This window comes from Lemur catta, chromosome 6, assembly GCF_020740605.2.
Source record: "Lemur catta isolate mLemCat1 chromosome 6, mLemCat1.pri, whole genome shotgun sequence".
Taxonomy (NCBI): Eukaryota; Metazoa; Chordata; class Mammalia; order Primates; family Lemuridae; genus Lemur; species Lemur catta.
In genome coordinates this window covers 24,423,826-24,446,524 of record NC_059133.1, presented here as the reverse complement: position 1 = coordinate 24,446,524, position 22,699 = coordinate 24,423,826, and the positions used below count along the sequence as shown (strand labels likewise).

Sequence of the window (22,699 nt, the reverse complement as noted above, 5' to 3'; positions counted from 1 at the left end):
AGTTCCAGGGCTGATCTCCCATTTAATCCAGGTTGGTCTCTGCTCTCTACTCTGGCTCACTCTTCCCATGTTGTAGCCTCTTATCCCCAGTCCCACTACTCCCACACCAAGCTTGAGAGCCACAGACCACCCAGACGTGGCACCTGAGTAGGGGCAGCTAGGACTATGGAGCTACTGGGAGACCCAGCAGGCCCCGGTGGAGGTAATGAGCTAGGCCAGGGTTGAAAAGGAGATAATGGAAGGACTCAGAATTGAACACGAACTTGGGAATCATTCAGAGTACCTACTATGTACCAAGCACTGTTAGGTGCCGGAGCTACAGTAACAAATAAAACAGATGGAAATCCATGTTCTCACAGGACTTGTATTCTAATAGTAAAATATGTAAATTGTAGCGTATTAGAAAGGTGGTAAGTGCAGTAGAGATAGTGGGGAAGGAGGAGAGTGAGTGTCTGGACAGGGTGGTCAGAGAAAGCCTCACAGAGATAAAGACACTTGGAGTCACATCTTGAAAGAGGAGAAGGGCATGAGACTGCCGGAGACAGGAACGTTTCAGGAAGGCAGAGGAGCAGACGTGAGGCAGGAGCTTGCTTGGCACGCAGCAAGAACAGCGAGGAGTCCAGTGGAGTTGGAATGGGTGAGGTACAGAGGGCCCGAGCACATGGGTGTTAGCCAGCGAGGTAGAGGGCCTCAGAGTTGGAGCAGAGGACAGACATGGTCTGCTTCTGTGTTAAGAGGCTCACCGGTTGTGAGAGAGAAACTGGCAGGAGTTGGGGAATAATCCAGGTGAGATGTGGCAGTGGCTTAGACCAGGGTGTCACACTTAGAAGGGGTCAGGTGCTGGAGACCGGAGTGTGGTGTTCTCACGTGTAAGCAGCGTCTCTTATGAGCAGGAATTCTCACGGCTATTTTCAAACTTCTCCTCTGCCCTTCCTTTCAGTAGCTCTGGCAGTTTAACCCTTGCTTCTTCTCTGAGTGATGCTGCCATCTGTTGCTCGGTATGTTTGGCTAAGCAGACTTGTACATTTCAATAACAAGGACAAAACCGCCTGTTTACAAACTGTGATAAACAGACCACTGGCTTCATGAATGGCCCTATTTGAAAAGAATTATTCTCTTTGAACAGCCTTCCTCTTCGCTTCTGGGTAAACATCCTGAAGAACCCCCAGTTTGTCTTTGACATTAAGAAGACGCCACACATAGATGGCTGTTTGTCAGTGATTGCCCAGGCATTCATGGACGCATTTTCCCTCACAGAGCAGCAGCTAGGGAAGGTAAGGCCCAGCTTGGGTAGTTCTCGTCCATACCCCTGTGAGTCTGGGGCACAGTCCTTCTTGTAAGCATTTCTACACCAGCCAAAAAGAAGTAGTCAATGAGGGTCACTGTAAATTTGCTTTTCTTTAAAATCTGTCTTGTTTATTTTTACTGTATTCCTTTTAAAAAAAGGAAAATGGCCAGCCATGGTGGGTCATGCCTGTAATCCCAGCACTTTGGGAGGCAGGAGGATTGCTTGAGGCTAGAAGTTCAAGACCCCTCTGGGCAACATAACAAGACCCTATCTCTAACAAATTTTTTAAAATATTAGGCTCATGCCTCCACACCTGTCTATAGTCCCAGCTACTCCAGAGGCTAAGGCAGGAGGAGCCCAGGAGTTTGAGGTTGTAGTGAGCTACAATCATGCCACTGCACTTCAGCCTGGGCAACAGGGCCAAGAACCCCGTTTCTAAAAAAAGAAATAAAAACAAAAATAATTAGCCCCACTGTATTGCAAAATTCTACCTGGGAAAAACTTTACCACAAAGTATGCATTTTCTTTGTTTCCTAGAAAAACCTATGGACACAGATAAGCTATTAACCCAAAGTATGAAACTAAATTGAATGCATCTGAATATACATAAATAGTATATAACAAATTGCTTATGGGGAAGAAAATCTTGCTTGAGATTCCTAACAATACCAGTTTGTCAGCTGATAATCAAAGCATAAATACTGCTTTCCTGTAGTTTTCTTTGCTGATCAAAAGCCCCAAGAAAGCAAAGAAAGATATTTTGGTCGTATCTGAGCACTCCAAAATATATTAAACTGGGTAGTAACTGTACCTAGTGGATTACCTCTGAATGCTGAGAAGCATCTCTTTGGCTGAAGGATTTTAAGAGGACCCGGAATGTACAGTGATAGACGTGTCGTAGGTGCCACAGACTCCTAGGCATAATCTAAACTCTTTATCACCACTCTTCCTGCAAAATCACCTTGCCTAGTCTCTCAGAGTGGAATCCTCAGCCTTGAGTCCTCCCTTCCTACCTCTGTCCCTAGTCAACTGGTTATCACTCACTTCTCTCTTGAACATGTTTCTGTCCCTCCCTCCGCAGCCCCTGCCTACTGGGATAATAATTGCTTCCTAACCGGTGTCCTTGCCCCTGCTGCCCACTCCTCCCCTAAATGCTTCCTTTTCACGGTGTCTCAGGTTATCTTTCTGAAACATACATCTGATCTTGTCAGTCTGCTTCTTAAAAATTGCAAATATTTCCCGTTACCTACCTGCTGCAGTCTTCCCAGTGCCATGTGGTGCTTCCTGATGGGCTTCGGGTCTCTTTCTTGGCCTTATGATTCTGGTGCACACTCTACATACCCTCTATGCTATAGGTTTTACTTCTCCCAAACACACTATGAACTTGTTTTCCCATCCCTTTGCTCATATCTTTCCTGTCTCACAACCCATCTAGTAAAATCCTACTCACTCATTTAACAAACATGATTTCCTAATGTGTACCCGAAAATGTAGGAGACTCACGTCAGCTTAAATATACCTACTTTCCTCATGTGACTAATAAAGTTCATCCTAGCACACTGAAAGACACTTAGTTGTGTATAGATTTTTTTAGCATGTTTTTGGTATATTTCACTTAATCCTCACAAGTACCACATCTGATAGTTATTACCCTCATTTTATAGATGAGGAAATTGATGTTCTGAGAGTGTTACAAATCTTGCTTGACCACACAAAGCAGAATTATAATTTCTGATTTGTCCAACTCTGCAGTCCTTTTCTTTACCCCTGCTGCTAAGTACACACGGTGCAAATTTTAAATTTGTCTTCTCAACTAGATTGTAAGCTTCTTAAGGGCAGGCACCACTGTACATTTGATCGCTATGCACAGTGCCTGGTTAGTAAATAAATGTTTATTGAATGAATGATTTCTGAGTTCCACTTGAATTGACAAATGAGAAAATCTCAATAATATCTCAGTTAGGCATCCTTCAGAATAATTTATCAAGCCATTGATTCTGCCTCCTGGGCTCTTTAAAATGTACTGGGACATTAGCCCTATCATTAACTCACCTATCTTCCCCAAGCAGAATTTTGTGAAAAATAAGGATTTTAAAATTCTTCACTTATTTTAAAATATTATCACTAAGTAAATTAAAACATTCAAACTTCCAGGGGACCTTTGCAAAATCAGGTATGAGAGCCACCAATACTAATAATGACTATGAGCTTCCTTAAGGAAAATGGAAGATCTTGATAAAATAATGAAATAAAAGGGACAAGCTGAAAAAAATCTGTCACTGCCAATTACTTACCAGTTTCATGGTTATATAAAGGGCTCAATCAGACCTACAATCAAGTCTTTTATAAATGCCAAATTCACTGGTGGGTGAGGATGAGAGCAAATGTTTTAATTCAGGCTTTTTACAACCATTAGTAATGAACTATGATTGAAATAAGTTCCATTGTTACAGTAACTCAAAATCATGCAAAAATAATAATTTTAGTTCTTTTATGAGAGGAAGGCAGAATATATTAGCATTTAATCTGCCTGAAAATAACAGTGACTCACCAGAACTATCTAGATGGCAGTCAGTCATTCAGTCAACAACATTTATTAAGGCCTCCTGCATGAAGCTTTATTAGCAGGAGGTAATACTGTTATGAATTCCCCATGGTTTTTGACTCTTTTGGTGGTGGTTGCTTTTTTTCAGGAAGCACCAACTAATAAACTTCTCTATGCCAAGGATATCCCAACCTACAAAGAAGAAGTAAAATCTTATTACAAAGCAATCAGGGATTTGCCTCCATTGTCACCTTCAGAAATGGAAGAATTCTTAACTCAGGAATCTAAGGTATCATTAGAAAGCAGAAATATTGGGTTACTACTTTAAAAAAAAAAAGTGATTTCAGAATCTCTCAACAAGCCTTTCTTTTAGAAACATGAAAATGAATTTAATGAAGAAGTGGCCTTGACGGAAATCTACAAATACATCGTAAAATATTTTGATGAGGTAAGATTTGAAATAACATTGTTTTTTTAACCTATGAATCAATCACAAGGACTTGGTTATAGCATTCTGTAAGTTTCAGGACAGCTCTGGCATCCCAAATGGCCAGAAAGGAAGGCCAGGAAGTCTGTCTGAGATGGGGGATCCTGGCGCTGAGCCAGACCCCGTACACGGCTGCTCCTCTTACCGTTTTATCATGCTGCCCACCTTTGGACCAGCCTGAATTTACATTTGAGGTCATGGGGCCTACAGCCACACTGACTCAAGTTAACTTTGAGTAAGTAGTGGCCCTATTACATAGGGCCAGCTTATGCTTGATTGTCATCCGCTAAAAATGAAAGCTAAGCTTGTTAAATTGCCTAGATTTTGTATTCAATAGTTATATGCCATTTCTAACTTAAGCAACTATTTCAATAAACCATTCTCCTTTATGATTAATTCTCCTTAATCTGGATTTTTTTCTTTGGGAATTCACACAGACACATTCATCAGATGTTGTTTCCAAATATATGTTAATTCCCCCTTCCCTGATTCCCCCCCACTCAGTCATGCTGGGACAGGCTATCCATGTCAATGGTGAGAATAGCTCACCAATTCCATTTGCTCCTTGAAGATCAAGTGAAGCGCTAAGGTAGGGTAGAGGCAATGAGTTCCTTAAACATGATAAGCATCCCTCTTTCCAGGGGTCAGGGGAGAGAAGGGGAGCACTGGGGATGGGGGAGGGAAGAGGAGGGACCACACTGCCCAGGTGGGGAGGGGTGGGGAGGGAGGTATTAGTCTCTGACCAGGATGCCCTGCCTGCTGCATTTAAGTAGAAATACTTGCCTGCATGTTGGCTGCCCAGGAATGCTTGCTGTGCTTGGAATGGCTGTGACATAATGCATAAAGCAGGGCCTTGGAAGCCTGGCCCCATATTTGTAAGCAAATTGTTGGTATTTCTTGCGAGCTTCTATTTTAAGCCAAAGTGTTGTTGATCCTGTGATAATGACTTAGCAAAACAACTTGCAAAGTGAGTATGTAAATGATCGAAGAAAATGTTGGCATCTGTTTCATACAGATTTTACCACTCACGGCATCAGGTATGCAAAAAACAATTGTAATGCTAAAACCATAATATCTAAAATAACTGTTCTAATTGTCAACAGATTCTAAATAAACTAGAAAGAGAACGAGGGCTGGAAGAAGCTCAGAAACAACTCTTGCATGTAAAAGTCTTATTTGATGAAAAGAAGAAATGCAAGTGGATATAAGCACTCTGGGGCCTGGCTTAATCTGGCAAAGTTCTTCAGACGACTTGGGAGCAAAATGGCTGCTTGAGCTACTCTGTGTCGTTAATTTCTTGTTTGCACATAGGTTCCACTTTGAGCACTGTCTTTTTAAGAGACCAAGGCACATGCACAGCTTTTAGAAAGCATACCAACCATTGTGCCTGTGTGTATACTGTGGGAACCCTTCTGTAAATAGAGTTGAAGTGGTTGTTGCAAACAGCCTCCTTGTTTACAGAGAATACAGGGCCAGTAAGCAAGTGTCAGTATTGTAACTACAGTCTCCACTTAAGCACAATGATATAAGTGGTTTTGTTTGAAAACTACAGCTATGTAGCACTTGTGACTACACTGCACCTCTGCAGAAAAGGGATACTTGCCAATGCTCAAAACGTGAAATGAGTCATTTGGAAACAAGGTGGAGGTGTTAGGGCAACCTCGAGGATTTGCAGCATTGAAACTTTCCCCACTAGTTCTTGGAAAAGCTGACCGCAGAATTTGGTAGTGTGTACACTTAGCATTTGTGAGTGTGTGTGTTTAAACCAAAAACTAACAGTGTTGCAACATTGTTGAAAGGGCTCGTGTTTTTCAGTGGTCACCAACTGCATTCCATCCAACTCACCTCCATTTCATCAAGGAGCTCTAAAGCAAGGAGAATAAGTGGGCTTCATTTAAATGAACAGCATTTTACCCACTTTGTCCTACCATGTTCCTTTTTTTCCCCCTTCATTTTTTGTTTCATAATGTATTTGATAGTGTAAAAGGTTGGGTATTTTTTTTGGGTACAAAAAAAATCATTAGTTCTGCTTCAAAACATTTGAGCAGAACTATCTGTGGAAGAGTAATTTACTCCTATAATTCTACATTTCTAAGATACTAGTGTCTCCTTGCTTTAGGTTTCTGGTGAACCGTGTGGTTATAAATACTTGTGTGTGATTTGAAAAAAAAAAAAGATACATTTTACATTTCATCAAATTGCTGTTCACACTGGAGTATTATATATAAATATATATATCTGAGGCCCAAGGCCCAAAAAATATTAGTACACAACTTGGTATCTTAGTCTTACTATGTACTTTTGGAAAGTATTCCTCACAGGAGAAAGAATTTAAAAATACCCACTTTATTCATACCTTTCTTTTTAAAGAAGTCTCTATCCAGTTATACTGTAGTCTTTTTATTGCTGATTTTTTTATTCCTGAATTTTTGCTGCTCATGACCAATTTTAATACCACTGTGTTTTCCTTCTATTAAACCAGAAGAAGTAAAAAGTGTAATTGGCAACTCTGGCTGGCACCTTTTACCCTTGGTGCTCCAAATCCCTGATCTAGGAAAGAATTTTTTTCAAGTCAAATCAAACATGATCACACATTTGTTAAAATCATTTACCAATACTATGTGGAACATCAGGATTTAAACATGAATTTGTCTTAGATAAATGCAATTCTTTTTTGCTCCTTAGTATCTGGTAAAGAGAGACAAAGGTGATACCTCAACAAACTGATCAGAGAAAATAAGCAGTTACCGCCCTGATAGGCACCTTACCAATCCTTTCGCTTTTGACCACTGTCTGTCCAATGGACACACCTCGAAAATACTACCAAATAGGTTACATATAAAGTATAAAGATGAGAGGTCTGGCCCCATATAAGGCTGCTACAGTCTTCAAAGAGGTGAAGGAGTTCATAAGAGAACAACAGTAGGAGAGTTGAGAGCCAAGGGTAGGAGAGTTGCCCAAAAAACTTCCCCTTCTCTTAAGGGTACAGAAAACTCAAAAGGATCAGCTACAGCTTTATCTAAGTATTTACTAAATGCTACACGAGGGTGTCCCTGTCCAGCTCTCTGGCACATGAGTCCTGTGTAGAGAGTTACCTCCTCTTCCAGGGACTGTGCTGTTGGGAACTTTGGGCAAGTCACTTACCTCTTTGTGCCTCAATTTCTGTATAATATTTCTAACCTACCTCACTGAGGTGGTGTGAAGATTCACTAATGTATGTAGCGTGTTTGTCAATCCTCCAGTGAGAAGCACTATCTAGATCACATTTTGGATCACATTAGCCAAAAGCAGTAAATGGCCAAATTAGATGTGTGCTGAAGACAATCAGTCACTGGGTCTATATTAAACAGCAACAGAGAAACAAATGGCAAACGATTTCTATTTTCAAGTTTCTTTGCATATTTTTTTGGTGCAAAACCATTTATAAACTTTTTTTTCTAACACTAGTGTCTACAGCAGCATTTAACAATTCTGTTACCTTTCCGTATTAGGATTTAAAGTCTATTTCTTACTGTATACCTGAGTGAAGCTGTTCTTGGAGATGAATGTTTTAAATGTCTATATCCAAAAATAAACATTTTGATGGAACTTTGGACTGTTTGTCTTTTTTTCAGTTTACTAGTTATTTTTTATTCTAAGTGGCTCCATTGAAATTATTTTTCAGGAACAAGGTGTCACTGTGTACTCTATGTGAATAAGCAGCTATATTATGGAGTAAGTAAACCTAGTGTCTTGCGGAATGGTGCTAAGGGCTGCTGAATTACATTCCTGACCTCCACCATCAATTTGGACTTTTGCTTGTGAAGACTTCTGGATAATCAACATTCTCCACTTAGTCTGGCAGACTTAAGCTCTGCCTCATTGACATGAAATTATTCTGGTAGTATTTCTCTACAAGATGTTACATAAAAAGCTTCTGAAGGGTAGGGGAAAAGAAAAGTAAATGATGGCATATTTATGGACATAGAGAAATAAAACATTTATCATTATTTGGTTAGACCCAAAATAGTGCAAAGCAAAGTTAAATGGCAACAATACCTCCAAAGAGACCCCACTGGGTTCAAATTTTACAATCAATGCTCCCCTAATTTAATTTAATACAGCCACAGGATTTAATTATTTGTACTTGTTATTTTCTAATTCAACAAAGTTAAACTTGGTGAGATCTTCTACATTGCTAAATAGACCCTGTATGCTAAAAAAAATCAAATACAAAATAGTTAGAAAAATATTAAGTTCTTTAATAAATTACGTACAGTTTTTAGAAAAGGTAGCCTTTTATAATGAATGGAGATACCTTTAAGATTTATTTTTTTATGCTGACTTTTAAAATGTCATCTTTCTTCAAAAACTAGTTTATAGTTTTTGTATATAATAAACCAGAAGATGTTTATTGAGTCTGTTTTTGCCAAGCATCTCAATGACGAGGAAAAGGGAATTCAAGAGGGGCTTATTTCAGGCAAAAAAATTCAACAAAATTAATAAATAATTTTATCATTTGATTCCCTAATTAGTTCCTTTTAATTTTTGTTTTACATTCTCAAAGGGTAGTCACATATTCTAAATTTCTCTGAAACTTTCTTTTAATGCATCACCTGTCATCATTAGTATAATCCTAAAATCTTGATAGTCAAGCAATACAGCATGTAGCTGGTACCTTTTCTTGAGGCACATTCAAGTATTTTGGCAAACAGGAATAAAGTATCTAGATGCCACAAACGTCAAACCTTCAAGCTTTATGGAGTCACTGATTTCACCTCTTTTGGTCTGACTTTCTCAAGAACTTCATTCCCCAGGAGGTCCAAGTTCCTCTAGTTGTTTTCTTTGTGTTGTTTCCAGTTCTTCTAGTCTTTTGCGAAGTAGAGAGAGTTCCCTTTGATGCTGTTCCTCCTTAAAGTTATGTAGAGAAAGCACAGCAAAAGAAACTGTTAGAAAAACTGGTAGAAAAGTAACTCTTACGCAGCAGGCTAAGTCTGCCTCTTTTATACAGGCCTGTAAAATCTGGCAAGGAAATGACCACTGTGGCAGTCTAAAAACACAGCAGCAGGGGCTAAACTACTAACTAGTTCTCACTTCTCTCCCGCCTCAGGCTGTAGCCTGAAGCAAAACCCAAAGTCTGTTCTTTTCTAGGTGTAAAATTCACCAAGGAGTGAATCAGAAACATAATACTAATGCAGGGCCCAGGCATACTTACACGGCAACTTTCTGTAATAAGACTGTTTACAATAAACTGCTATTAAACTCCAAAGTACTTAGCCTGAGATTAAATTCAGTGACTAAAATCTTGTGTGCTTACATTATAAAACAATTACTTATTAATAGTCTATCTTCTGAAAAACACACTCAATTTGACTGATACAATAGGAAAGAGCCCAGGTTTTGGATTCAGAAAGCATTAGATTTGAAACTTAACTTTGTCACTTATTAGCTATGACCTTAGGCAAGTCTCACTCTCTGACTCAGTTTCCTCGTCTATGATTTAGGAAAAATATCTGCCCTCAAAGCATTTTTCATTAGTATTAAATATTGTATGGAAAATGCATAGTTCACTGCATTAATAAATGCTCAGTAGTAATTAGTATTATATGAGTAAGCTACAAACTCTAGGTTACTCAAAGACTCATTAATGAAGTGTCTTCTATTGCCAAATGGGAGATTTCACTCCTAGTACCATCACTAAAGAACAGAAAAGATTCAAGTCTACTTTATTTCTCAGCAAATTTCTATGGTAAATGAAAAGGAAGGAGTTAAAACTGGCTTTAAATGTTTATGCCATTTTTGTGGCAAATTTTGAGCACTGATCACATTTACATTTGAGTTTTAACTCTATATTTAAATGGGTAAAAACCCACAGAAATCTTTGACAAACTTTTTTTGCTAAAATAAATGCTTGTACCTGCATATGAGGAAAGGATGTTTCCATGCCTAGAACCATGGCTGATGACTGAAAGCTAGCAGGATTGATGGATGCTGTTGGTGGCATGTTAGGAACCAAAATTAGACTTCGAAATTCATTATGTCTTCTTTGTATGTCCTTTAGTCTTTTCTGAAGCCTTGTATATTCTTCAAATGGAACATTTTGTCTTGAAAAGAAAAAAAGGTGTTTCTGTTCTTTAACGGTTACACTGTAGTGAAGAATTGTATGATTCAGAGAATATAATTTTCAATTGGAAGTGAAGGATTTCTAAATTTTAAGATTTATCTATATATCATATATAGATACAAATCTGTTTACCTAGAAAAATAAATAGAAAAATGACATTACATCTTAATCATATGAGATTATCAGTATTGCAGGCTGTCAACTCACAAAGTTTTGCTAACTAATCAAAGATTTAAAATCTTTGATACTTTTACTTTCATCCCCTCCCTCAAATTCATGACTCCTAAAACTAAGAGGAGACTCTTTAAACCAAAAGAGTGCCTTATGTTACAGAAGGCATCAAATAAAAATACAGTTGTCTCTCAGTGGGAGGGATTGGTTCCAGGATCTCCCTTGTATACAAAAATCCTTATATACTCAATTCCCAAAGTCAGCTCTGTGGAACCTTCACACAGAAAAAGTCAGCCCTCCATATATGCGGATTTTACATCCTGCAAATACATGTTTGGTTGAAAAAAACCCACATAAGCAGACCTACGCAGTTCAAGCCCATGTTGTTCCAGGGCCAACTGCAGAGAAAATGATGGGTTGAACCTTAAGAAACTGCCACTTTTCCAGGTGAAATATGGTCAAATATAGAGAATCTCATACAGTTCAACCTAATTTTTACAATGTAGGTGTGACATAGTGATATAATAAGAAAGAAATATTTGGTGTCTACCTCATTCCAGCTCCTAAAACCCAGGAATTCTCCACAATGATAACAGTGTCTTTTGTATGCTAATGAGAAGAATGGTGGCTGGGGGCCACTAGATGGCTTCAGGAAGGGGCAGGTCAGCAGAAAGACCAAGGAATGGTTAGAGGGCTGGAACTTTCAGCTCCACCCTCCACCTATGACCACTGGGGAAGAAGAAGGGCTGAAGGTTGAGTTGATCACCAATGGCCAATGATGTAATCAATCATGCCTATGTAACAAAGCCTCCATAAAAACCCTTAAGTATAGGGTTCAGGTAGCTTCTGGGTTATGGGACATGTGGAGGTTCCTGGAGGATGGCATGCCTGGAGGGGGCGTGGCAGCTCCACAACCCCTCTCACAAGCCTTGCCCTATGTATCTCTTCCGTCTAGCTGTTTATCTATATCCTTTGTAATGTCCTTTATAATAAAGTATTATAAAGCTAGTAAATGTACATAAAGTATTTCCCTTAGTTTTGTGAGCTGCTCTAGCAAATTAATTGAACACGAGGAAGGAGTCATGGGAACTCTGATTTATAGCCAGTTGGTCAGAAACCCAGGTCACAACCTGGGGCTTGTGATTGCATTCTGAAGTGGGGAGCCACTGTGTGGGCCTGAGCCCTCAACCTGTGGCATCTGCTATCTCCAGATAATAGTGTTAGAACTGAATTATAGGACAACCAGCTGGTGTCCACTGGAGAATTGATTATTTCGTGTATGGGGGAAAAAACCCACACCTCTGGTATCCTAAGTGTTGACTGTGAGAATACGAAAAATACTTTGGTTTACCTTATTTCACAAAGGTGAAGCTATTCAACTTTAGGAAAAAATGGCATGAAGAAAAATGCTAACTTTTCAGGTCTTCACAGATCATCTTTTTTGGACATGACTTTCCTACCTATCAATCTCACTAGTCATCAAATATTGTTTCAAAACCATTCAAAGCTAGATGATCTGTGCCGTAGCTGCCCAATCTTGAATTGATGGTATTTCAATATTAATGGTTATGGAAGAGGTACTAAGTTCAATTTTGTTTTAGAATCAATTTGGTGGCTTCCTACTTTGGAACAGAGTATTGTAAGTTTGGGATTATTTCCATAGTCTAGAAACCTCTTAAATGTTCTAAAATATCCATAAAAAAAACCCTGGTAATAATTATACCAGAGAACACCAGTACACATCATAAAACATCAGTGCATGATATTATAGGCAATTTCCATTATAGAAAAGTCTAATACTATTTAATAGCTAAAGTCCTGAAAGCCACCCCTAATTAGCTGAATTCAAGAAGATTTCATTAAATGGGTTATCCAATGCCACTACACCAACTTAATTTAGTAAATCTTCTCTGCTTAAAAAATGCAGCCAGATGCAGAAGCCCACGCCTATAATCCTAGTGCTTTAGGAGGCTGAGGCAGGAGGACTGCTTGAGCCAGGAGTTTGAGATCAGCCTGGGCAACACGTAGCAAGACTCCATCTCTACAAATATTTTTAAAAACTATCTGGGTGCAGTGGTGCATGCCTATAGTCCTAGCTGCCCAGGAGGCTAGGTGGGAGGATCACTTGAGCCCAGGAGTTTGAGGCTGCAGTGAGCCGTGATCATGCCCCACTGTGCTCCAGGCAATTGAGTGAGAACTTGAGGGGGTAGGGAAGTCGGGGAGGGAGGAAGGGGGGAAGGGAGGAAGGGAGGGAGAGAGGAAAGGGGGGAGGGAGGGAAGAAAGGGAGGAGGGAGGGAGGAAAGGGGGGTGAGGGAGGAGAGGGAGAGGAGAAAAAAAAAAGTTAATGATGCTAATTACTAGCTGTGCTTGGATGTGACTGCAAAACCAGAAGCTATAGCCCAGTGATATTTTTCCACATCAGGAAATCAAAAACTGACCTTTGATTCAAAATTATAGACACAATTTCCAGAACTATGCAATAGCTACAACTGTATTGCCTTGGCAGCAAGAACTCACACCATTCCTGGCTACTGAAGCCAGTGACTGACCTTTTCTGTCAGTCCCAACCATAATACAAGCACCTGGCTCGTGATAGAGACCTTTTGGTGTGAAGGAACATTCAGTTAAAAAAAAAAAAAGTGAAAGATAACGTATTAATGATAGGAGTTATCAAATACTTTTAAGATATACATTTAAGAGGCGGAGGAGGAGAAGGAGGAGGAGAAGAAAAAAAAAAGATATACATTTAAAAGATTTCTAAAAGAAAACATTAAAAGTACATTATACTTAGAAACAACGTTCTAGGACATCAAAATAACCACATGAGGTAGATACACATAAAAACACATTACCTATTTAACACCTGATTTTCTGTTTCCAATTCTTCTTTCTTTGCCTCCAAGACTTCTACTTTCTCCTGTAGCCTCTTCAGTTTGTTTTCATGAAGGGATTTTCTCTAGAAAAAAAGAATATGAACAAATGCTTAATACATAATCTCTTATTTGACAAAACTATATACAGAATTTGTTACCAAAAAAATTATTTAGAGGTGAATGTTTTCAGTGACTACCAGGAACAAAGATTAGTAGATACGGCTCTTATTGGAAATTGCAAAGATAATAAACCACAGATCTACCTCATCTTCTCAGTGTGACAAATAGGACTATTATGAATGTGAAACCAAAAAGTTGGTATCAACAACTAAATTGCTGCAAATAAACAATCTAAAAAGGAAGGAGTCAAATTTTACTAATGAGCCTGCCTGTCACACCTCAGAAGAAATTACGAGCTTTTCATTGTTCCAGAAGATATCATGTGTTTAAAAGAACTGAAAACTCAAAATTAATACAATTTACAATTGATAGATTACTACCAAAGCAATAAAAGATCAGAAAGGTAAAATAGATTATGGAAGCATCTCAGTTTAAAAGTATGTCTTTCTAAATATTAAAAGGAAAAAATTTAAACTTTACAATATACAAAAGGAAAAATTCCTAAAAGCAAACACTGTATGGTTTCATTAAATAATATGGAAAAGTCCAGTATAGTGCAAAAAGAGAATATGAAAAAAATATTTTTTCAGTTTTTATAAAGTTTTTTTTTAATAGAAATACACCTATAATGTTAAAACTCCCTTAATAGCTACAACCTTTTTAGGTATTTGTTTTCTAACTGTTTTTATTGAAGTATGATAAGCTTACAGAAAAAAAATGCACAGAATATAAATGTAAAGCTAAATGAAAAACCACAAAGCAAATGCTGGTGTGATTACCTCACGGGTCAACAGCACTGTCGTGCCAGAAGTGTCTCTACTTTTCCCCCTTCCAATCACCAGCCCCTCTGTCCTTTGAGAAGGTAATCAACTAGTTTACTTTCAAAGCTAGAGTTTAGTTTTGCCTACTTTTGAACTTCATGTAAATGGAGGTTGAATTGAGGATAACCAATTGACTTGGTACCCTTTATTTAAAAGACCATCCTTTCCTTACTGAATGCAGTGGTACCTTTATGGTAAATCAGGTGTCCAAATATTTGTGGGTTTATTTCTGGACTCTGTTCCATTTGTTTACTTGTCTATCCTTATGCCAGTACCACACTGTTTGAATTGCTGTAGCTTATAATAAGTGTTGGTATCTAATAGTGTGAGAGTGTAAGACCTCTAGCTTTATTGTTGTTCTTCAAGACTGCTTGGGTTATTCTAATCTAGTCCTTTGCATTTTCATACAAATTTTAGAATCTATTTTCTAATTTCTACAAAGAAACCTGCTAAGATTTTGATTAGGATTGCATTCAACTTATAGGTCAATTTAGGAAGAACTGACATCTCTATAATACCAAATCATCCAAATCACGAATATGGTACAGTTTTCCCTTTATCTAGGCATTCTTTAATTTTTCTTAGCAATATTTGTGTTTTTCAATGTAGGAGTCATGCATGTATTTCATCAGATTTGTCCTCAGGTATTTTACATGTTTTATGCCACTGTAAATGGCATTTAAATATTTCATTTTCTGTTGCCCGGGCTAGAGTGTCATGGCATCTGCCTAGCTCACAGCAACCTCAAACTCCTGGGCTTAAGCGATCCTTCTGCCTCAGCCTCCCGAGTAGCTGGGACTACAGGCATGCGCCACCATGCCCGGCTAATTTTTTTCTATATATATAATTTTAGCTGTCCAGATCATTTCTTTCTATTTTTAGTAGAGACAGGGGTCTCGCTCTTGCTCAGGCTGGTCTCAAACTCCTGACCTCGAGCGATCCTCCTGCCTCGGCCTCCCAGAGTGCTAGGATTACAGGCATGAGCCACTGCGCCCGGCCTAAATGTTTCATTTTCTAATTGTTGTCTGTGGTAAAGAAAAATAATGGATGCTAAACTTGTATCTAGCAATTTAAAAAATTCACATTAATCTTAATAGTTTATTGATAGATTTGTTTGTATTTCGTGCATACACAATCATGTCATTTTTGAATAACAATTTTACTTCCTCCTTTCCAATTTTTATAGCTGTATCTTTTTCTTGCCTTATTACACTAGCTAGAATCTCCAATAAAATATTGAACAAAACAGTCATAGTGGACATTGCCTTGTTCCTGACCTTACACAGTGGGAGGAAGCATTCCATATTTAATCAATAAGTATTATGTTAGCTGCAGGATTTTTGTAGATACTGTTTCAGATTGAAAATTCCCTCTCTTCCTAACTTGGTAAGAGTTTTTATCATGAAAGGGTATTTAATTCTGTCAAATTATTTTTCTATGTCTACTAAGAAAATCACAATAGTTTTTCTTCTTTGTTCTGCAGGGTGGTGAATTATACTGATCAGTTTTGCATGTTAAGTCACCTATATTCCTAGAATAAACTCTACATACTCGTGATATATTATCATTTTAATATATCACTGGATTCACTCTGCCCTCAGGACCTAATCACTTCCCCGCAAAGCCCTACCTCCTAATACCATCACCTATGGGGTTAAGATTTCATATGAATTTTAGGGGGACACAAACATTCAAACCATAGCACACGGAGAGAGATGGTCTACATATTTCCTAGTCTGTCATTATCAAAACCATATACTTCTTTCAGACATTTTAGTTCAACCCTTTTTTTTTTTCTTTTTGAGACAGAACCTTGCTCTGTCACCCCAGCTAGAGTGAAATGGCATCATCATAGCTCACTGTAACCTTAAACTCCTGCCTCACCCTCCCAAGTAGCTGCGACTACAGGCACATGCCACCACACCTAGCTTATTTTTTCTATTTTTAATAGAGACAGGGTCTCACTCTTGCTCAGGCTGATCTCCAACTCCTGACCTCAAGTGATGCTCCCACCTCAGCCTCCCAGATTGCTAGGATTATAGGCATGAGATCTTAGTTAAATGTAACTCAGATCTTGGTCAAATACAACTCTCTTACCTACTGCATGCCCGGACTCATGCAACTGAACATAGGTGTCAAGCACATACACCCAATTATGCTGACTAGTTTCACTTTAAATTAACAAGCATCAACTTCAAATGGGCCCTACTATTACCTGGCAATCCTACTAATTTCCCTAATACAACCACTCTCCAAAACTCCTATATTATTCTTTTACATCTTCTTGTCTCTCCTAAAATCTCTAATACCTCTACTCTTCACACTCTCAGCTGATGACCTTCTTTTCTGCACTAAGAAAATAATATCAATCAGGAGAGAATTTCCACACATTTCCACTACGTCTATCAATTTATCAGAAATTTATAACCATAATTTTGTGTTTTTCCAGTTATAATAGATACATTATTTCCTATCTGCTATGGTCTGATTGTTTGTGTCCCTTCAAAATTCATATATTGAAATCCTAACTTGCAAGGTGATGGTATTAAGAGGTGGGGCCTTTTGGAGGTGATTAGGTCATGAGGGGAAGATTAGGGTCCTTATAAAATAGACCCAAGAGGGGATTTGTTCCCTTCCACCATGTGAAGACATGGCTAAAAGGCGCATCTGTGAGCCAGAAAGTGGGTCCTCACCAGACATGGAATTTGCTGATGCCTTGGTCTTGGACTTCCCAACCTCCAGAACTGTGAAAAATAAATTTCTGTTGTTTCTGAAATTATCCAGTTTATAGTATTTTGTTATAGCAGCCCAAATGAACTAAAACACTATCCTTTCCACCTCTGAATTGAATTTCATGCCCATCTGCCTACTAAAGGATATCATTCCTGCAACTGCCCCCTTTCTTCTGCATCAATTATCCCCTTGCTATTGAACCCTGCTATAATTTCCCCCTTCTTAGAAAAAAAGAATCCATTGATCCCACAACCCTCCCTAGTTACTACCCCATTTATCTGCTCTTCCCCCACAACAAAACTCCTTAGACAAACTATAAGTTTTCTCATCCAACCCAATTCCCCTTGATTCCACTTCAATCAGGCTTACATATGTACCACTCTACAGCAACGACTCTAGCCAAGGTCACCAATGATCACCACATAACCAAATCTATTTTTGGTCTTCGTATTACAAACTCTCTTACCATTTTAACATCAATGTCATTTGATACAGCTAACCCTTCCAGAAGCATTATTTTCCCTACTTGGCATCTAGAACTTTCTTGGTTCTTCTCCTACTATGTTGGCTACTCCTTCTCAGTCTCCTCCATATCTTCTCAACTTCTAAAGTTTAGAATTCTGTAAAGCTCAATCCTCAGACTTGTTCTCTTCTCAACCTTCCTTCACTTCCTAGTTGACCTTATCTAATCCCATTGCTATAAATACCATTTATAAATGCTGATGGCTCCCAAGACTTCATCTCTAGCCCAGTCCTCCCCTGGGAACTCCAGATTCATGTATCCAACTGACTACTTAACATCTCCACATGGAGCTCTAATGGGGCTCTCAAAAAGTTCATGTGTCCAAAAAGGCATCTTTATTTTACCCCCAAACCTGTTCCTCCATTGTCTTTCCCATGTCAGTAAATAGGAAGTCTATTTTACCAATTTAAAACCATAGTCATCTTTGATTCATCTCTCTTTCCTACCCTACAACCACGTAAACTCTACCTTTAAAATATATACAAAATCTGAACACCACGCTACCACTAGTTCTCTACTTCAAGTCACCCTGAACTTTACCTTGGATTACTAAGAACTGGTCTCCCTGAGTCTTTTTTTGTCCCTCTAAATAACAGCCACAGAGATTCTTCTAAAATATAATTCAGATATTATTTCTCAATTCAAACACCTCCAGCGTATTCCTACCTCACTCAGGATGAAAGCCAAAGGGCCTCCAACTACCTCTCTCTGTTCTTGTCCTGGGCCTCCTCATGCTCCTTCATCAAACCAACCAGATTCCTGTCCCTCTCTCGTATTTGCTACTCCTTCTGTCTGCAACACTCTTACCCTGCATATCACAACATGGGATCCTTTCTCCTTTCCTTTAGGTCTCTCTCAGATGTTACCTTATCAGAGAAGACTTGCCTAACCACCTATATAAAACAGCATACCTGCTCCCATTAATTTTCCTTTTAGCACCCACTTCTACCTGATACATACTTGTTACTTTCTGTCTCTCATTCACTACAACATAAGCTCCTCAGTGCTGGGTCTTTGTTTACTTCTATATTCCAGTGAATGAGTACACAGTAGGTACATAAGTAGGTGCTCAATAACTTTGTTGAGTAAATTGGCGAGATGAATACAGAGAAACCTTGTAGTGAAGAAAGTCTGAGCGAGGATATTAGTAATAGGAATGGAAAGAAATGGAGTGTGGGAAATTTGAGAGACATTATAAAGGAAGAATTCATAGGTCCAGTGACTGCACTGGGTTGAATAGTGTTTCATGAATCTTTGATTCATGTCCACCCAAAACCTTAGAATGTAACTCTGGAATAATAAGAAATGGACTTGGTCTTTGTTTCCAGTTCCTGTCACAGAGCTCTTAAAACCCTTGGAATTTCCTAAGTGATAGGAATGTCTTTTGTAATTCATAACAGGTCCCATTCAATCACACCTGAGTTTACATCAATGAGGTGACTTAGAGTGGGGGCCCTAGATAGCCTTGGGTTGGGAGTTGGTCACCAGAAGGATGATGTGAATGGACGGTGGACGCTTTCAGCTTCACTCCCCTGACATCCAGGGAGTAGACAAGGGTTGGAGATTGAGCTCTACAAAAACTCTTGCACAACTACAATCGAAGAGCTACTGGGTTGGTGAACACATTGATTTTCAGGGAGAGTGGCTCACTCAGAGAGGGTGTGGAAGCTCTGCTCACCCCCCATGCCTTGCCCTATGCAGCTCTTCCATTTGGCTGTTCCTGAGTTTTATCTTTTATGATAAACTGGCAAACATAAGTAAATTCTGTGAGCCATTCTAGAAAATTATCAAAGATGAAGAAGGGGTCATAAGAACACTTAATTTATAGCTAGTTGGTCAGAAGTACGGGTGGTTTGGACTTGCGACTAGCGTCTAAAGTGGGGGTGGTCTTGTGGGACTGAGCCCTTTAACTTGTGGGATCTGAGAATTGATTGCTGGTGCTGAAAACCACCCCACAGTGACCCTATTTGGAAATCAGGTCTTGGCAGAGGTGATCAAGTTGAGGTTATACTGGATTAGAGTGGGCCCTAAATTCAATGTGACTGGTGTCCTTCTATAAGAAGAAGGAAATTTAAACACAGAGATACAGACACACAAGGAGGACACCATGTAAAGACGGAGGCAGAGACTAGAGTGATGTGTCTAAAAGCCAAACAACACCAAGGATTATCCGCAACCACCAGAAGCTAGGAGAGAGGCATGGAAAAAGATCATCCCCAGAGCCTCTGGAAGGAGCACGGCCCTGCTGGCACCTAGACTTTGGATTTCTAGGCTCCAGAACTGTGAGAGAATAAACTTCTGTCATTTTTAAGCCACACAGTTTGTGGTAATTTGTCACAGCAGCCCTAGGAAACGAATACAGTGACTGACCAGACTTGGAGATAAGGCGGTTCTCAGGATGAAACAAAGGTTTGAAGCCCAAGTGATTGGAAGGATGACTTCTACTGAAAGAATTTCCTGAGGGGAAACTGGTTAAAAGGAATGATTTTAATTTTTATTTCAGCAGTCCAATACAATCACACGATAGTCAAATGGATGCCTTAGTGTTACAAGCATTATGACACAAAGGAATAAAAGATTAAAAGAATATGGACACAAGACTCAAAACTGGGAGTCCCCTTTCACCACCTTCTAGTCAAATCCAGTGAACTTTTTTCAACAATCATGTTCAGTGACCATCTACCTTTGACACCTTTTTTTCCCTTGGCTCCCACAACACCATATCACTTCTACTGCTATGACTATCACCCACTGCGCCTAGCTCCTCTTTCCAAGTAAACTTAGTCCTTGGCCCTTATATTCTTCAATTATCTGCACAATCTCAAGTTTCTAATTACACATCTCTAATTCAAATTACTCATCTTCACACTTTACATTCCATTATCACTAGTTAACATATACAATATCTTCACTTACGTGTCTAGAACACGTCTACGTGAATGCACTACCATCACTTCATATCTGATGTGTTTAGTCAAATGTATCTTCTGTTTCTGCTCAACTGATACACATGTTCTCCACTCCAGCAACTCTCCTTCTCACAGCTAAAATACTTTATATTATTCTTCCTCATTTACCACTATTCTGTACTTTTTTCCCCTTCAGAATACCTCTGGGAGTTACCCTTCACCTTCATTCCCATATTCCAAGCCCCAATTCCAGACTTCTTACCACACTTTAAGTTTCCTATAACAACATCCTAACTGGTTTGCCTGTCTTCAGATTTTTTCTGTCTGTCACAGTGGTTCTCAAACTTTAGTATTCATATAAATCACCTGGGAGTGACTGATAGTATTATTTAGGCATTTCTTGCATGTTATTTTATTTCTCCAATGAGATTATATGGTCATCACGAGCAGGGAATATTCATGGCTTCTATATTCTCCCCAGTGTGTGGCATAATCTAGGCCACACAACATATTCAATAAGGTATTTGCAACTTCAAGACTATGATTCATCTCTTTTTTGAAAACATTCACAACAGTATCTGACCAAGAATTATTTCAGAGAGATTTATCTTGGAATAAAAACAAGTTGTCATTTCAAGTGCCTCAAAAGGAAAAATAATTCATTTTGCTCACTTCAAGAGATCTCTCTTCATACTCAGACTTCAACAATGGGGGTGGGGAGATATATAGGGAAGTCACCAATCACAGAAGGGCATCCCAGCTCAAGATCCCCCGTCAAGCCCTTCCAAACAAATCAACACAGCAAAGTATCATTTACGCCAAAGACCCTACCAAAAAACACTTACCAGACATGACACAAGCTTTGCGCCTAGGAGGTTGGAGTTCTAAATAAACACACTCAGATGGCAGTGTGCCATCTTATCCAGCCTGAGGAAAAAAATAAAATTGCTACTCTCTAGTTATAAGAATTTTTCATATGGAAGTAACTCTAAAGGATGATTTCTGCCCTAGGGTTCATAATCTGTGACTGTTTTAAGTCTTACTGCATAAGAAAGTGATGATTTTTGTCATTTAAATAAAGAACCTAAAAAGTTGTTGCACTCTTATGAATTATATTTCTATAATCTTACAGCTAATGTTTTCATATAGAAGCATTATCTTTAACTTGAATAGGAAAAGGGTATGAGTTAACTTAATTTACAGTGATTATTCTGACACAGGAAATAAGACTTACATGGACCATGGCTATAATGAAGAGAAAAGCAGTAAAGTATTTGGAATCAAAGAACGTGGAAAAGTAAAGAGTATCAGTGCTGTGAAAAGAGCACTGGAATGAGAATAGGAAAATGTAGATCTTAGTCATGACTTTGATTCTCACTAGTCCAGTGCTCTTGGGTACCAACTACTTCAGTTTCCTAATTTGTAAAAGCTATCTGAATGCTAAAATCCCTTCCAGTCCTAAAATTAAATACAATTATATACTCTTAAATAGTATTTCTATGTCTCATACAATGTTTTTCCACTTTAACTGATATAAAATTATAAGCTCCTAGAGCAGTGTCCCACCTGATGGGACAGCTCTAGGTCATAATTATGCACTGAATTGAGTTTAACATTTCCTGTGACTTAAATCATAATCCACAAATCACATTTTAAAACATGACATGAATATTTACTATGTTAACACCCATAATTTGGCAACTATTTCAGTGGAAAAAAAATTCATCCTCGGTCACAATACCAATGAAATGTTACTTTGTAGGTTTTTAAAAATATCACCTCCTCCCCTCTTTCTGGTATACCTATGATTAGTTGATAATCTCTCTCACCACTGGATGTCACTTTTGCTCCAAAAGAAGTCAACCCAAACTAACCTCAATAATTAGAATCTGATCTCTTAAGATATTTATCCCTAAAACCTCAATATAAAATTTTAAAGATAAAATCAGCACTTACAATTTTTAGTGATTTCTTGCTGAAATCTGACTTTTAGATGCTTCTAGACTTCAAACATGGTACAAAGAAGCATAAGTAGGAGGTCTGAGATCATCACAAGTCATAAAAATATTCACTGAAATCCCATCAATATCCATACACTTTTTAGTACTTATATGGACAGAAAGGA

The 22,699-nt window shown here is 38.6% G+C and overlaps 2 protein-coding genes across 4 annotated transcripts in view; one reads left to right on the top strand and one right to left on the bottom strand.

The window, feature by feature from the left end:
• Window positions 1-7,905, top strand: part of PLXNC1 (plexin C1) — a 135,586-nt gene extending 127,681 nt beyond the window's left edge. Inside the window, exons 28-31 of the mRNA XM_045553236.1 lie at window positions 1,127-1,274; window positions 3,982-4,122; window positions 4,207-4,281; window positions 5,424-7,905. Of these exons, the coding sequence (XP_045409192.1) occupies window positions 1,127-1,274; window positions 3,982-4,122; window positions 4,207-4,281; window positions 5,424-5,528 (469 nt within the window). The 3' untranslated portion in view covers window positions 5,529-7,905. The remainder of the gene's footprint in view (window positions 1-1,126; window positions 1,275-3,981; window positions 4,123-4,206; window positions 4,282-5,423) is intronic.
• A 635-nt stretch (window positions 7,906-8,540) lies between these two features.
• The window catches only part of CEP83 (centrosomal protein 83), an 89,882-nt gene continuing 75,723 nt past the window's right edge, over window positions 8,541-22,699 (bottom strand). For all 3 annotated transcript variants that reach the window (XM_045553229.1, XM_045553231.1, XM_045553230.1), the window contains 3 exons: window positions 13,448-13,551; window positions 10,217-10,403; window positions 8,541-9,210 (listed from right to left, as the gene is read on the bottom strand). In XM_045553229.1, coding sequence (XP_045409185.1) covers window positions 9,106-9,210; window positions 10,217-10,403; window positions 13,448-13,551 — 396 coding nt within the window. In that variant the 3' untranslated portion in view covers window positions 8,541-9,105. The remainder of the gene's footprint in view (window positions 9,211-10,216; window positions 10,404-13,447; window positions 13,552-22,699) is intronic.